Source organism: Protomyctophum bolini, assembly GCF_963924005.1.
Source record: "Protomyctophum bolini genome assembly, chromosome: 9".
NCBI lineage: Eukaryota > Metazoa > Chordata > Actinopteri > Myctophiformes > Myctophidae > Protomyctophum > Protomyctophum bolini.
Window position 1 is genome coordinate 20,638,841 of NC_137870.1, and position 16,542 is coordinate 20,655,382.

The following is a 16,542-nucleotide window of genomic DNA, read 5'->3' on the forward strand; positions in this document are numbered from 1 at the left end:
TAAAAATCACTAAAAGCACTACGACTTGTTTACATAAGGGTCCTCCATTTTCAATTCTTCATTAATTAATTCGACAGATGGCAGCCTCGGGCCGCATTACTACGGCATCCTACTATACCGTGCAAGAAGAAGAAATATAGTCACATGATCATATGGAACTAAATCACATGCTTTTGTTTCCCTTTTGCAATTTTGCAGTATGGCTCTCGCAGGATGTAGAGCGTTTTTTTGCAATTCAACCTTTTTCTTGTTATTTCTCTGTGTTCTTTGCGATGGCCACTTCAAAGGCTTTAGGAAATTTCATCAGGTGAAGGTTCTGGGCACTGTGGGCAGAGGGGCTGACTTTGAGGAGCAATGGTTCACCCAAAAACTGGATCACTTTAATGGTGCAGACAGCCGAGTATGGAAGCAAGTACGTACGTTTCTCTCTCTCTCTCTCTCTGTGTGTGTGTGTGTGTGTGTGTGTGTGTGTGTGTGTGTGTGTGTGTGTGTGTGTGTGTGTGTGTGTGTGTGTGTGTGTGTGTGTCTGTGTCTGTGTCTGTGTGTGTGTGTGTGTGTGTGTGTGTCTGTGTCTGTGTCTGTGTCTGTGTCTGTGTCTGTGTCTGTGTCTGTGTCTGTGTCTGTGTCTGTGTCTGTGTCTGTGTCTGTGTCTGTGTCTGTGTCTGTGTCTTTCTGACTGTCTGCCAGACTTGTCATGCAGAATTACCATATGACATATATATATATATATATATATATATATATATATATATATATATATATATATAGTATCCTGCTATCCTTGAATACTAACCCACATTCTCTCCTTTGTGCCCCAGAGGTACTTTGTAAACGACAAGTTCCACCAGGCAGGTGGTCCTGTGTTTCTAATGATAGGTGGAGAGGGCCCAGCCAACGCGGCGTGGATGGAGAATGGCACCTGGCTCATCTATGCCCAGAAACTAGGAGCTCTGTGTCTGATGCTGGAGCACCGCTTCTATGGAAAGAGTCACCCCACAGTGTAAGTGTCACAGTCACAACAACTACTGTTTATTTAATGATAAAAGGTGCATTTATATAGTGCCTTTAATCCAAAGTGCTTTATGATGTGCTTTAAAATCACGCATTAACGCATGCATTTATGTCGATGGCAGAGGAAACCATGCAAGGTACCAACCTGCTCATCAGGAGCAATTATGGCTTCAATGTCTTGCTCAAGCACAATAAGACAGGTGACACATTGCCGGGGATCGAACCGGGAACCTTACGTTTCACAACCGGCCACTCTACTCTATGATCTACTGCCGCCGCTCTTTGTATACATAAAAGCCAAACCCCTTTTGATTCTTGGGCTTTTAGGGCATTTTTCTGCTCTTACAACTCTCATAATTGTTTTCTATTCTGTTGTGAGAGTTGTAAGAGCAGAAAAATGCCCTAAAGAGGGGGACCTTGTTTTCAGAATAATACTCAATGGCTGGTCCAGAACACGTTCACCTGTGGATGTATTCTGTAGAATAGTCAGTGGAAGTAGAATGATGTACTACTACTGTCAAATAAGCTTAGTGCACTTGATGCTGGGTTCCTACTCCTAGTTTATGTTGTCCAGTTGTAATACATTAATACAGATGGGCAATACAAAGAAGCATAATGAACATATGAACCAAACTCTTCAATACAAGGCGGTCTCTTTCTTGACCCATATTTGTTGTTGTGTCCAGTTCACCACTAGATGGCAGCCTTTCCTTCATATTTTGTAGGATTTTGTGTTTTAGTTCTCATGCTGACAAAGTCCTAGCCTGACACTCAGCCTGAATTTTCATTTAGTTTCACTCCATTATTCGCCTGAACATAATTTTTTAATGTGGCTAGTGATTCAGGGGCTGGAGCCAGGCTAACAAAGTCCAATAATGTTGAAGAAACCATGAATAATGGTGTTTACCTCACTTCATGTTTATGTGTCCCGTCACAGCAGTTTAAAGGACCGGTATTGAAACTTACTGGCTAAGTATTAGTATTTCAGCATAACGCGAAACATATTCTGGTAAAGCACAGTGTAAATATGTTAACTTTGTCCTTCCTTGGTTGTTGGTCATACTTGAAAAACATATATACTGTATATATTAGGGCACTTAAATATGCACTTGACTTTGGACTAATAAATTAATTAGACTGATTCTTCCTCCTATCCATTCAGTGACCTGAGCACAGATAGCCTGCGATTCCTCAGCAGTCGCCAGGCCTTGGCCGACTTGGCTCACTTCCGCACGGTCATGGCAGAGAGTCAGGGACTGGCCCAGAGGATGTGGGTGGCATTTGGTGGCTCGTACCCAGGTTCACTGGCTGCCTGGTTCAGGCTTAAGTACCCTCACCTGGTCCATGCCTCTGTGGCCACCAGTGCACCCGTTCATGCTGCAGTTAACTTCCCAGGTAGGATGAAACATAGTGTGACACAATATGCAGCCAGAGAGACAGATGGGCTCAAACACAAACCTAGCCATCAGATTTAGAATCAGAAACACTTCATTCCAAAATAGGTGGTATACTGTACATCCTAGCCGCAATTTGCAACACTAGTTTTTTTTTACAAGGGGGTGAATATAGAGTTGCATTACCCTCCATTGACATCCCATTGATCCAAATTGCATTTCCGATCTGCTAGTATTAACCCATTTTGACCTGGGAACGATTCTACAAAATATTTTCTGTCAAGTTTGGAGTGTTGGACAAACGCTTTGTAGATTGAAAGAGGATTATTCAAGTTTTCCCTACAGCTGCAATGGTGGTGAGTTTAATGTTGTTTAATACAAGCAGATCGAAAATGAAATTTGGATCAATGGAGGGTATTGCAACTCTAGATTCATCCCATTATAAAAGAGGCTAGTGTTACCAAACGGTTACCCAACTTGGATACAGGACTGCCAAAACGTTTATGGACATACAAGGTTGCTTCATGTTTTTACAGAACATTACATTCAGACAATACTAGAATAAAGGAGATGGCAGATGTTGACGTTTACAGGTTAACATTTGGCCTTATATGGCTCAGTCTACTCTTACTTAGCCTGTCTAATAAGCCAGACTAATTTGTTTTTGCCAACGGCTGATTCGCGTCTGGCGTTAGCCAGGCTAAGGTCATTACACATTAACTCTTACTCTTATCACTAGCAGGGTGGTACATGTATGCCTTACAGAGAAACCACCCGTTCCAGACATACAAACCAAATAAAGCTGTGTCCTGTGTTAATGTAATCTAATTTGAGAAAAAAATCATTGTTCAGTTTCTTTGTAATTTCTGCTGCCATTTTTGCAGCAGTATTATGTAGTATTGCAGTATGTGCTGCAGTATGTGACATGCAGTAACAGTATGTGTAACAGTATGTGTTAAAGATGACAGATTCTCTCTCTGTCTCTATCAGTGTCGTCTGTATTGTGTTTGGCTCTGGACCTTGTTTTCTTCAAAGGCTGTACTTGGCTTTGACCAGGGACCATTCCTTTTTCCACCCACACACGCACACAAATGCACACTGTAAAATCCTATGAGGGTTCACTTTAACAGTTAAATTAACCCTCAGGATTTTGCCATGCACACACTTTGGCTTCATTGCAGTCCCCAGCGCACTCACACACGTGCGCGCGCACACAGACAACCGTATTGACGTCAAATCTTTCAGATGTAGCACACATGATTATTTCCCGGAACAACACGGGCAGTATTATTACCGGCAAGTGCTTGCCTCTTACTCACAGAGAGGGGGTGGACCGAGTTCTCACAACATTCATTTCTATTCTAACACATAAACCGCAACATTCCCTGTTTGGAAAGTCATAATTTCACCCTCACTGAGTTGTTTATATACACACATGCACTCAGGTTGAGCTTTATTGGGTTAATTAGTACTGTAGCTGACAGAAGACCAAGTCATACTTTTTAAGTACATGGTTTTAAAACGGTCTTGATTTGTCCAATTTAATTTAACCAAAATGTTATTATTCTTTCTTTGATCCATCTGTATGTATGTTTTTGTCCCTTTCGTTTCTCTCTCATTTGCCTATCACCCACTCTGTGCTCTGTTTTGTCAGAGTATCTGGAAGTGGTTTGGCGTTCTTTAGCCTCCGAAAATGCAGAGTGCCCCCTACTGGTGAAAAAGGCTTCGGACACCCTTCTGGAGCGCCTCAAAGACCCAGAGGCCTGGGACAACATCACCAAAGACTTCAGGTACAGTAACGGCTCCACTAAACAAACCCTTCAGTTTCTTATGAATAGGCCTACTAATGCACTGTATCTAGTTCCTGAGATAATGTCTATTTCCACCTTTTCATTGAGCGATCGTGTCCCCCAAATGACAACTCTCAAACTCATTATTTCTTCTGGCAAATCAATTAGCCTCTGTGTGTTTTAGGTCTGTCAACAAATATCCCATATAAATAAAACATCTAGCCTGGGTTCCAGCCTGATTCACTAGGTTCCGTGTTTTTTTTTGGTCACGAGCGAAGTGCTCGTGAGAGCATAAACATGCTGTGTATTTGAATATTAATAAAAAACACACACTTGTGAAGTGAGGGGCGCTCTTATCATCATACATCACATTTCGTGCTCAGCCAATCAAATCATCACTGTGGTACACCAAGCTAGCGCCTCTCTCTCTCTCTCTCTCTCTCTCTCTCTCTCTCTCTCTCTCTCTCTCTCTCTCTCTCTCTCTCTCTCTCTCTCTCTCAAGAAGAAAAAATGTACACCTCTGTTTTCTTGCTTGCTGTCCACAGACACACATTCTGATTTGGTAGAATGGTAAATGGTGCATTTATATAGCGCCTTTATCCAAGGCGCTTTACGTAGATGCAGTACGATACAGTACTATACAGTGAGTACTATACTAAATGTACACTTTGAATCACACAATGTCACTCACTTTAACACATTAACACCGGGGAAGCATCTGTGTCATTTTCGATTTGTGTTTTGGCTATTCAAAAATAGCAGATATATGGTTTGATTATAATTTCATGTGAAGGTAAAGGTTGTTCCAACATAGCACATTGCTCGGAGCGACAAGTCCGGACTTGTATGTAAACTATTATACAGTATGACTTAACTGAGGCCTAAATGAGGCTACAGAATCAAGAGATCAAGAGACTCAATAGACTTTCAGAGTTTATTTGCCTTTTGCACTAATACATAGGAATTATTTGTGGACAGCTCAGTCAGTTTTTAAAGTACAGATAAGAGATCTAATTCTAAATACAATACTGAAAAGGAAAATCTGTAAACAAACCCTGTCATCTTAAAAAGCTAAATATGTTCAGTTCAGCTCGAGTTCAAGCCTTCAAATACAATAATAGTAATAATAATAAAAGTACTACAGTTACAAAAGAACACCAGTGTGTATATAATAAGATAGAAGTATGAGTCCTTAATAACAGGAGCAAGATGGGATCAGAACAGCACAGGTGTGCCTGGGAACTGCCGTGCAAGGGTGAGAGTTGGAGAGGGGAGCACTGCGTTGCAGGTAGGCTGTTTGGGGGCCACCATTTTAGAAGGGTCCATTTACAGCTTCATTGTTGCCCTCCCCCACCCCCCTCAGGCCTTTTGGACCGAGTCCATAACACTGGAATGTCTGAACCACTCCAGCCCTCTTGGGAGGCTTGAATCTCTCGATCCGTATACTTACATTTTTACCAGTGGCTTGAAAAGCACTATGAATGTGAATCTATCTATGAATATCCATGAAAACTTTGACATGCTAGTCATACTGACACCCGCTGACTGAGTTCTGATTGGCTGCCTTTCTATGCAACCAATAGAGGGGGGGACGCAACCAGACACTTTCAATGCCATAGTCCAGGGGTTTTCAACTGATTGTGAACCAGGAACCACCACCTTGACTAAGAATCAACGTGGGGACCTGGGGATCTTGAAAAATATTTTTAAATAGTTCAACTAGCCGATCTACATCCACACATTATGAGCTTGTAGATTGGCTATTTGAACTATTTTAATAATAGTAATAGTATAGTAAAAATGCCAAATACGTGCAAGATATAGCACATGATGACATGATTATATGGGCACATTTCCTAATAATGATGACTCAATCAGGCAAGCTTCACCCTTCACCACTTCACCCTTCTTGAGATTCTATCTCCCTTATCTGTGGAATTTCTTAACCTCAGACTTCCCAGTAATTCTGATAACATTGACACACTTCCACGGAACAGTGCACAAAAGGTTTAGTGCACTGTTCCATGGAAGAAAATACAAAGTCTTCACTTTGCTACATTACTAAATGCATGGTCAGGGACCACATGCAATACCTTCATGGACCACCAGTGGTCCACGGACCACCTGTTGAATACCCCTGCCATAGTCGAAACGGTCACGCAAGCAGCGAAGCAGAGCACACCGGAGCGCGTCCCCGTTTCACACCAGTGAGAGGAGGGAGGGGCTAGCCCACACCACCGCAGTCAGCGCACACAGAAGTCAAGGCAGACACAGCCGTCTGTGAACTCGTGAAGCACAACTTGTTGAAAGAAACAACACAAATAAAAACGTATTAAACTTAAACAGCTTAAACAGAAGCCCAACACGAGGATAAAGGAAACATTCCGTTCAAATGTCCAGTTGGCTAATTCACAACAACTACTACTACTACTACTTTGCTGTTGAAACTTTGAATTTCTCTAACTATTAAATAATATAGCCTTTCCATAGGAGTATCTTTTTTGTCCAAGAAGAATACAGGCAGAGGCAGTAACATATTAAGTTATGTAATAACTAAAACATTATAGTAGCTATAGGCTATTATGGGAAATGTAACTCGTTTACCTCAGAGATTTTTTTCATTCTGGATACAACCATAAAATGGTCTAATCTAATGGAATAAATTGATGATCAAATGTAGGACTTTTGACGATTAAACTAACTAACTAGGGCCGTTGCCTTGCCCCCACCACTGTGATGTTTTATGGCTTTTCTTTGATGGTATTTTCTGCTTGATTGTTCCGAGTTGTTGTAACAACATGGTCCGTTTATATGAGGAAGTAGGGGGAGTTAGTGTATTTTATTTGTCTGGTTAGCCAGGCAACTGTTATAGTACATGATGTCACAGGCACACAGTGTATCTGTGCTATTTTGACCGTGGTCTGTGAGGACAGTGTCCTCATGTCTGTCTGAGAACACACAGGGACGTGCAGACATTCCCTCATACAGATATGCACACATCACATCACGCACACACACACACAAGCTTGAAGCATACACACACACAAGCTTGAAGCATACACACCAGACCTTTAGTCTGCCTGGCTCCCTTACCACAATGTTTGCGTCATGGATCCATCCTGACCTACGCACACAAATTAAGTTTGGGTCATTTCTAAAACTGACCTATAACATAATTTGTAGAGAAGCAAATTAGCACTAAGAAGATTCTTTATGAATGAAAGTGGCCAGTTACTAATGACCACACACATTTTGGTCTGTAGGCAAATACAGGCAGGCATACGAACTCTGCTGCCTTCTGGATGGTCCACCACCTCCTCCTAATCACTGTTAACTTGACGGATAGCCCTATAATCGCGTGGGTGCGTGGGGCTGTGGCCTAACACATTTGTTGTGAGAGACCTGCAGATTGCAAGAATGCTAAGACATTGGCCAAAATTCTGTTCAGTGTCTGTGATCATTGGCAGTCACCACATATGGAGGAGACTATCCTGTATCCTAAAACACTTGTTGAGTTTCCCACGTTTGTGCATCTACTACTTTTTGTGTTTTATGAACGCAAATACTTGTCAAATGTGTGGGTGTGCATGCTTGTGCAAATTTACACTCCTATATACATAAGGGCTGGTTATTGAATTATGCATGTAAGCACAGTGTGGGGTTTCAAGAGAGCTACTGTAGGAGAGAAATGTTGAGTGGCGTCCAGTATGAGGGTAATGCCATGTGTTTTCAATTAGCTGTCACCAACTGCACAGTAAAAAGACCAAAGGTCACAGGCCACATTGTACAAAACCTGAACCGTTTCTTTTTTGTGTTAATGTAACTCAGGAGTAGGGATCCACTGAAAGGGAAATTCTTGATATAATGACAGTTTGATGACAGTCTGTAGGGGCCATAAGTTAGTAGCAATCAAAGGTATACATTACACATGAAAATATATTATCAGAGTATACACATTGGTACAATATTTCCAAACTCCAATCAGGGGTGTTTACATACTGTTAAATGCTCTGACAGCTTCAGGGGAAAGAAACACTTGCCGAGTCTTGAGCCTTGGGCTTTGAGACACCCCAGGCGCTTGCCTGTCCGCATGGTTGTTCCTCACTCTGCTCTTTTTCCTCGGCCAGACTGTGCTCCAAGCTGCAGCTCCCATCAGACATGGACTCAGCCTACCTCCTGGAGACACTTGCCGGAAATTTCATGGATGTGGTCCAATACAACCAAGACAACAGGGATTTTGAGGTGAGGGAGGTGTAAGACTAAGATAGAGTATTAGAGAGAGAAGGGGGTCAATAAAGTTGAGGTTTATTGCTTTCAATTGCTACATACAGTATGCTGTACCTGGCAAGTTATCATAAAGTAATCGCGGCAAAGAAAACTATTTAGTGATTCATTTATAACAAATAATCCCTCTGTAGTTTAGGATACATTTAGCAGAATAGTTGTCTGGCAACACACAGAGACACGACACAATTAGTTTGGTGTGCAATGCAGATGTTTTACTTCACCTTTATTTAGACTAGAGAGAGAGAGGTTTAGAGTTTACACTAGATGAAGTATAAATTCTAAAGTTTAAATGCCAAAGTACCAAAACAATGTAATTCATTCGTAAATAATATCCTGAAATATCATTGGTACTATCACTAGCTGACCATTTAATTGCACAAAATAATTTGCTCACTTTGGAAATGAACTATAATATCTGTGGGTTTGACATACTATACTGATGAAGACAGCATGTTAGCATAACAATGAAGACACTGAAACTTGTTTCTCTCCACTTTTTGCTGCGGCGAGTTGGTAAACCGGACTGCACCTCCAAAAGAGGGATCCCCAGGGGTTTTCCTCTGGCCTGTTTTGCTTATCCGAGATGTGGGTGGCCCCTCTTGTAACCCAGTTAGCTTGTGATACAGCAAAGATTAGACAAAAGGGGCAAGATACTGCAACAATATCATTCCAAGCTCTTTCAGACAGTTTCATATTTGACAACAGATCTTCCCTCTGTGGCTGTGTTTTGCTTCCATGCACACAGAAGTATGTCTTTCTTTGTCCCATCAATATATATGTAATTTGTAAAATAAAATAGCAAATTGTGCCTGATTTGCTGGGACCAGAGTACATGGTGTGTATATGTACAGTATAACTAGCTCTCAATGATGACGTAAGAAATATGTGGATTAAAGGACCCAATGCCGGAGTGTAATTGGTCTTCGATTGTGACGTAATGACGATATGTTTTAGTGTTAAAGGATTAAAGGTAATGTTCCTGTGTATACATGTATGTAACCTGGTCCCAGCAAATCAGGCACAATTTGCTGTTTTATTTGCATACGAATCAAAAGTGGTGGGTTGGCTGGGACGTTTTTTGGCGCAAAGTAACCACAGTATACTGCTAATCAACTTACAAATTACATATATATAGTATATGTATGACTAGCTCTCAATGATGACGTAAGAAATATGGTCATGTATGTAAATCTGGTCCCAGCATATATATAGTATATGTATAACTAGCTCTCAATGATGACGTAAGAAATATGTGGATTAAAGGACCGAATGCCAGATTGGTTTTCGATGGTGACGTAATGACGATATGTTTTAGTGTTGGGAGGATTAAAGGTAATGCTCCTGTGTATACATGTATGTAATCTGGCACCACTGCCGTATCAGGCACAATTTGCTGGGACAGTGCATACGCATCAAAAGTGACAGTTTATAACGGTCGAAAGTACTTGCGCGCTCTGCTTGTGCACTAGTTGGCCATTTATGGCCTACTAGTGTGCAACAAGCAAGTATGCACTTGACAGAGTGCAGTTCTAGTTATCTATCTATCTATCATCTTTTCGGTCCCCTTTTTCCACAATGACACACTCTTCCTCCAACTCTCTTCTCTTTCTCTATCCTCATGTTGCCTTGAGGAGACGTGACTCCGGTTACCAATAAGCTGATGTGAAAAAGCAACAAAAGAGTCTTTGGTCTCTCTGGTTTCCTGTCGCCCCAGGCGACAAGAGACACTTTTAAAGAAACCCAGAGGAGCAATGGGCTACGAAGTCCACATCGCTAACACACAAACACAGCAAGAAGCTGCCTGCTCTGGGCCAAAGGGTTGAAATGTTGGGCTCACTAGTACACTACCAAGTTTTAGGTACCACAAAGGAATTTGGAAAAGAGGAGTGCAGGATGGAGCTATGTGTAACCCAAGCAGGGGAATCAAACCTTGGACTTCCACGCTCGAGGTGTTGGCGGGGAGGGGAGGGGGACCAGGTAGATGCAGGTAATACAGGCTACGGTATTACATTTTTGAGCGCTGCTAACCGCTCCAACGTGTCTCTTTGTGTGTAAGTCTATATATTCCCCCCCTGCAAGACAGTCCAATATAGGCTACTTCTACAGTAACTAAAATGCATTCCCTGTTGATTGTGTGTAAAACACTACAGAACATAGGTTTCTTCTGGAAACCTACTTGGAACGATGCAAGTTGGAAATGAATGCCCCACCCAGTTATTATGTCTCTGTATTGTGTCCCTTTTATGCCCATATATGGAGTTCTTCGTCGGGCATGCCCAAATATGGAGTTTATGCAGATGTTAGAAGTCAGAACATTCATTGTGATGTCAGAACAGGCCAGTTCCATATATGAAGATATAGGGGTGATCAGGTCCAGAGCCCGGGCAGAGGGTTTTGTGCTGGTTCTGGACAACCGGCTATCCGATGGACTCAACACCGGGCACTGCACTCCTGTGGGGGTGTGTAACGCATGTGTCGAATTTGAAGTCGGTGGGGCAAACAGTTGTCGAGTTACGTGGATTACAGACGTACATACACACAGAGACTTGGTGCATTTATAGATAGATTTGTAGTTTTGCATTGATGTGATATATTACATATTTTAAATTGGGTCATATGTTACTATGAAATCAAGAAACCAGTGAAATCTAGAAAAAATATTCGTTGAATAAGAAAACAACAGGGAAATCAGAGGAGAGGAGGTCCTGAATGATAGGATCTCATCTTACATCTATAGATAGGGGCCTTAACTACTATGCCATCTCTCGACACAAGTACATTCTTGACCCAGACCAGCCTCTCTGCCAGTGCCATTCCTTCTCATACATGCCCAGATAGTTTTGATGAATATAAACTCAAGGTGCTGGTATTGCACAAGACCTGCACAAAGGGCTGTAAGTAAATATAGGAAGTACAGTGAGACTCAAATCTGCGATACATTTTTCAGCCCCAAAAATGGTAATGGTATTTGGTTTTATGGTGAATGCAGGAATATACTGCTCTGACTCAACATTTTGTTTCATATGTGTGTGCGTGTAACCGTGTATATAAAATACCATTGTTTTTCAAAATATTCATAAATAAATCTACAAGCTCACAACGCATCGCTTTGCGTTGTGATCAGCCGATTAAAAAATTCTTGATGGCTTAAATGATTCATTCTTAGGGCCGATTCATACTCCTATTTTAGAGCCGAATAAAAGTCGGTTCGGCGCTGTAGAGCCTACAATCAGCTGAAATCATTTCGGCACTACAGCGCCGAAACAGCGGTAAAATAGGAGTATGAATCGGCCCATAATGTGTCACAAATTCCTCTTTTGGGTGTTTGAGCTGAAAGGTTGGGGAGCCAATGATGTTGTGCCATTGCAGGCTGTAGTGGGTACCAATATCACCATCAAGGTGCTGTGTGGGGTGATGGCAGACGCCTCACTGGGGGGACCCTACGAGCGCTACGTGGCCGTGGCACGCCTCATGATGGACACCTTCTCAATGAAGTGCCTGGACACCGGCTACGACAACTACCGTAGAGACATGACAAACACGTCCTGGGATGGACCCGGTGCAGGAGGAGGTAGGTGGGCTGCATGCAAGAGTTTTAACACATATTTTGAGTCATTTGTTCGAGTAGCTCAGTCGCTAGAGCGCTCATCTTTGAATCACAAGGTTCTGGATTGTGGATGAGTTCAGTTGGATCAGTCTGTGGTGCTCCACCTGGCGTAGTACCTTGTAAAGGGCATTGGCGCCCTCTTTCTTGGCTGATGCCAAAAATAAACCCCTTCTACTGTACTTATTACTTAATTGTGTGCTCATCATTTCAGGCTATTTTTGTTTGCGCACTTAAATAAATGTATATCACATCCATATATATATATATATATATATATATGGGAGAAGTCTACTCTACGTACCCCTGTACCCCTACTATTACAGTTCCAGCATTTGTTTCCTCTGTTGATGCTGGTGCCTTAGTCTAGTGGGTATCACTGTGAGAGGAAGTGGTCTCTTAAAAAGTTGCTAGGGGGGGCTGTATTGCGGCTGTATTAACTGTCCTCCTGCCCTCCCTCCTGGGAGTATTTGGTTTCATGCTCTTTCCTTTCTTTGTTTTCATTTTGTGTATGTGCGTGTGTGCGCCGTGTGGCATGTGTTTCAGGGAGACAGTGGGTCTACCAAACCTGCACTGAGTTTGGTTTCTACCAGAGCACGGATTCACCAAACCAGCCCTTTGGTGGCTTTCCACTGCCGTGAGTATTTTGTGTGTGTGTGTGTGTGTGTGTGTGTGTGTGTGTGTGTGTGTGTGTGTGTGTGTGTGTGTGTGTGTGTGTGTGTGTGTGTTGGTGATATATTCATTACAAAAACACCATTAACAGCACTTTCCACGTCTGTGTTAGTAATTTTCCTGTTTATGTCCACTAGGTACCACGTCAAGCAGTGTGCAGACTTGTACAATGTGAGTGCTGAGACACTGGCAGAGGCGGTGGCCCAGACCAATGAGTACTATGGCGGCTACAACATCCGCACCACCAGGATAGTCTTCCCCAACGGCTCCATCGACCCCTGGCACGCCCTGGGCATCACCCGCGACGTCACTCCTGATCTTCCCGCGGTCTTCATTAAAGGTAGTAGTGCAGCAGATGACAGCAATGGTTGTGAAGTGTGAAAGTGTGATTTTCTTGATTGTATTTCAGCATATATTTGCCTATACTTTTGTAATGTCAATCACCAAATATATATAGACAATATGTTAGGCCAATAAAAAAGACCAAATACCAAATGTCCCACTTTAAACAAAAGAAGCCTGCCGGCTGCCGGACTAAAAGCACTCCCACAGTATGTTTCTGAACATTTTCAAACGGTTAACATTTATAACCATCTAAATTAAAACATTTAAAAAACACAAATCCTTAAACCTCTTTGGCCTTCCTCTCCTCTTACCTGGCATGTACATGTTTCAGCATCCTTCTCCCAATTCCCCCTCATCCCTCCTTTTTTGAGTGGCTCCTATGTCCAGCTTTTAGTGTGTGTGCACAAACTTTGTCCTACACAAACATTACATTCCCATTGACAATTTTACGTCATAGTGTAAACACAAACATTGAAGACGAAGGTGAGGACGCAAATTCTGATTGGCCTGAATGAGATTATGTATGATGATGTTTAACTTTAGAATAATTAATGAATTACCTGCCAGCACTGCCAATGTTGCATGTATCATTTGAATAATGTTGGCAGTCTGCATGACTAGGGCTGAATACAGGCTTCCTGGGCCTACCCAGTTATTACTCACTGCAGCAGAAAGCAAGGGTTTGATCTGACCGTTTACCCACTGCAATTAAGGGCAGTCTATTTTACTTCAGCTCTATTATCATTTGTTGCTCCACCCTACCATAATACACAACATTAATTGTGACTATTAAATATATACAGCACATGTTTAGTATTATATCGAAATAGGGAGATATGGTCTTTCATTTAGCAACATGACCTTGAGTGGATCAATGCCTCAAAAAGCCAGAGCTCGCCCAGTGTTTTATTATGTTCTAGTTTGGAAATAAAACCATAGAGCTATATAAGAACACTAGCAGTTTTAACTGCATAGTCATCTTTTATACCTCTGTTATCCCATCTGTCCATCTCTCTTGTGATCCAGGGACAGCTCATTGTGCCAACATGTACCCTGCCAGAAGCCAGGACCTTCCCCAGCTTACCATGGCACGAGACTACGTCTTCATTCTCCTTCAGCGATGGTTGAAACAATGACCTATGATCAAACAATTACTTTAATTAATTAGTCACTAGCCAATCGGGCACTAGAAAGCAAATTGATCACTTTGGAGTTTGATCACTTCGATGTTTAATCACTGATGCTTGAATCAGGCTTCTGCTTTTGTTTAAGCACTGAAAGGATTGTTTTGCCTAGAAAAGGCTCTAAAACCGCTAATGTGAGGCTATCTATTTTGGACTGATGAATTATAGAGATTTTCTTTCTTTTCTTTTTTTCCCCCTCCATTCAGATACATTTTTATCTATTAGCAAGGTAAACAAGCAGGAAAAGGGCGCACACTAGAATTGAGGAGGTGCTAAAGGCCTAAGGCGATGAACGGGGCGGCTGTGGCTCAGGGGTAGAGTGGCTGGATGGTAACGCAAGGTTGCCAGTTCGAACCTGGGCTCCCCCAGAGTTAGTGTCCCTGAGCAAGACACTGAACCCTTGCTCCTGATGTGCTGGTTGGTGCCTTGCATGGTTTCCACCGCCATTGGTGTATGAATGTGTGTGTGAACGGGTGAATGTAATGCACAATCTATGTAAAGCGCTATATAAATGCACCATTTACCATTTAACAATGAAAAAAAAGGAAGAAAATATCTTTTAGCAAGGCCCTAGATTTTTATTGTATAATTTAATTTCTCGTTTTGAATAATATCTCGAATGTCCCTACTTTAACTATCTGTTCTGGGAATGCACAATAACTGCCCAGCACATAAAGTGGGACCTGAGTACCGTACTTAGAAATGTATTTCATGAATACAGATATTATTGTTGTAATGTATTATATACTGTGATGATATAATGTGATGAATGTTGGGTTTTAACAAAAAGGAAATGCTGGCCGGTTCTCATGATCTTATGTAGATCTTGTAAACTGGCAATGTAACTTGTAAACTGACAATGTTTTACCAAAAATGTGTTTTGGATCATTAACAATATACTGTTGCTCGATCTGTATCCTCGTTAATTTTTATCCCACGATTTTGTAACCCAGTTTTTCTTTTCACCCAGTGCCAATTATCTAAGTAATCCTGGGCGCTACACTTCCTCTGCCAACCTGGGGGGGGCAGCGGACTGACCTCATGCCTCCTTCTATGCATGAGGAGTCCAAGCTGCTTCTTTTCACCTGACAGAGGGGAATTTCCCCGGCCGGACGTAGCGTGTGGAAGGGACACGTTATTCCGACCAGTTCCTTTCCCCTCCATCAGGCGCCCCGGCTGGCCAGGGGGAGGTAGTTTTAGAGACCAGGATTACGGCATGTTTTTGTGAGGGTATCTACCCTAGGGGACACGGGGAGAACTCCACACAGAAAGGCCCTATCGCCAACCCCCGCCTCAGGTGGGCCCCCTGCTCGATCTGTATCCTATGGTATTAACAAATCACATACTTGGTTGGTTATCCAAAGGCATTTGGCTGTGTAATGTCCTTATATTGTACTGTCTGTGTCAAACTTTCCAAAAGAAAACTAATTAATTTCACATTAAATTGTTACACAGACATGATGCAGCACAAGTTTAGTTTCTTGTGAAATGTTTCGTGTCTTTGGCTGTGTCACCATGACTAAGACATGGGGCAAGAACATTCAGAATATTGGGTAATGTTAAAATGCTCTTATCGTCTGTCACATTTTTAATCCAGATACATGTAGAACTTTCATAGCATGCTTGTCTGCCATAGGGGAGGGGGGAGCCCCTGGCTTAGGGCATGATCCCAATACACAGCTGTGTGGGTTGTGTTCATTCAATTCCTCAGTAAACCTCTCAATACACACACACACACACACACACACACACACTGTTTATTTTCACAACAATCTACCCTCTGCAGCTGGACTTGTATGACCCTGCTCAAGCAAAACACACATGCACACAACCATCCCAAATTCCTGCCATGAATCTAATAAAACCCATCAGCACCATCCCAGGTGGGTGGCATATGAGATTTTGTATTTCCTTTGTTTGGTTAATGTGTGTTTTGTGCTGTGTGCACAACTGCATGATATCTGCCTAAAGGGACTCGGCTGGATTCTATTTCTAATGCCACTGTTAGCCTACACTAGTGCGTGTGTCTCTCTATCTCTCTGTGGGGTTGTGTTTAATTCTGTTAAATAAATGGACACTGTGTTGCTCATGGACCGGTGTACTTTTCATAACTTAAAAGTGCTTTTAGAATGTACATAGCCTGTAGCGTAGACTTATTAATTTGCATAGTGGTTTTAAGATGTCTCATGTCTGCATGGAAGGCGAACAAACACGTCTCCTCCTGAGGATGTCATTTCCTGCTGTATAGTGTAAGT

General features: G+C 42.2%; 1 protein-coding gene across 1 annotated transcript; it reads left to right on the top strand.

Annotated features, from left to right (window-relative positions):
• The first annotated feature begins 187 nt into the window (after positions 1–187).
• Positions 188–16,255, top strand: prss59 (serine protease 59, putative). The gene is made up of 9 exons (XM_080771633.1): positions 188–412; positions 819–1,000; positions 2,174–2,406; positions 4,060–4,195; positions 8,323–8,437; positions 11,852–12,053; positions 12,633–12,723; positions 12,896–13,098; positions 14,130–16,255. Exons 1-9 carry the CDS (start codon positions 200–202, stop codon positions 14,237–14,239), a joined length of 1,485 nt encoding a protein of 494 aa, XP_080627759.1. The 5' UTR covers positions 188–199; the 3' UTR covers positions 14,240–16,255.
• The last annotated feature ends 287 nt before the right edge of the window (positions 16,256–16,542 follow it).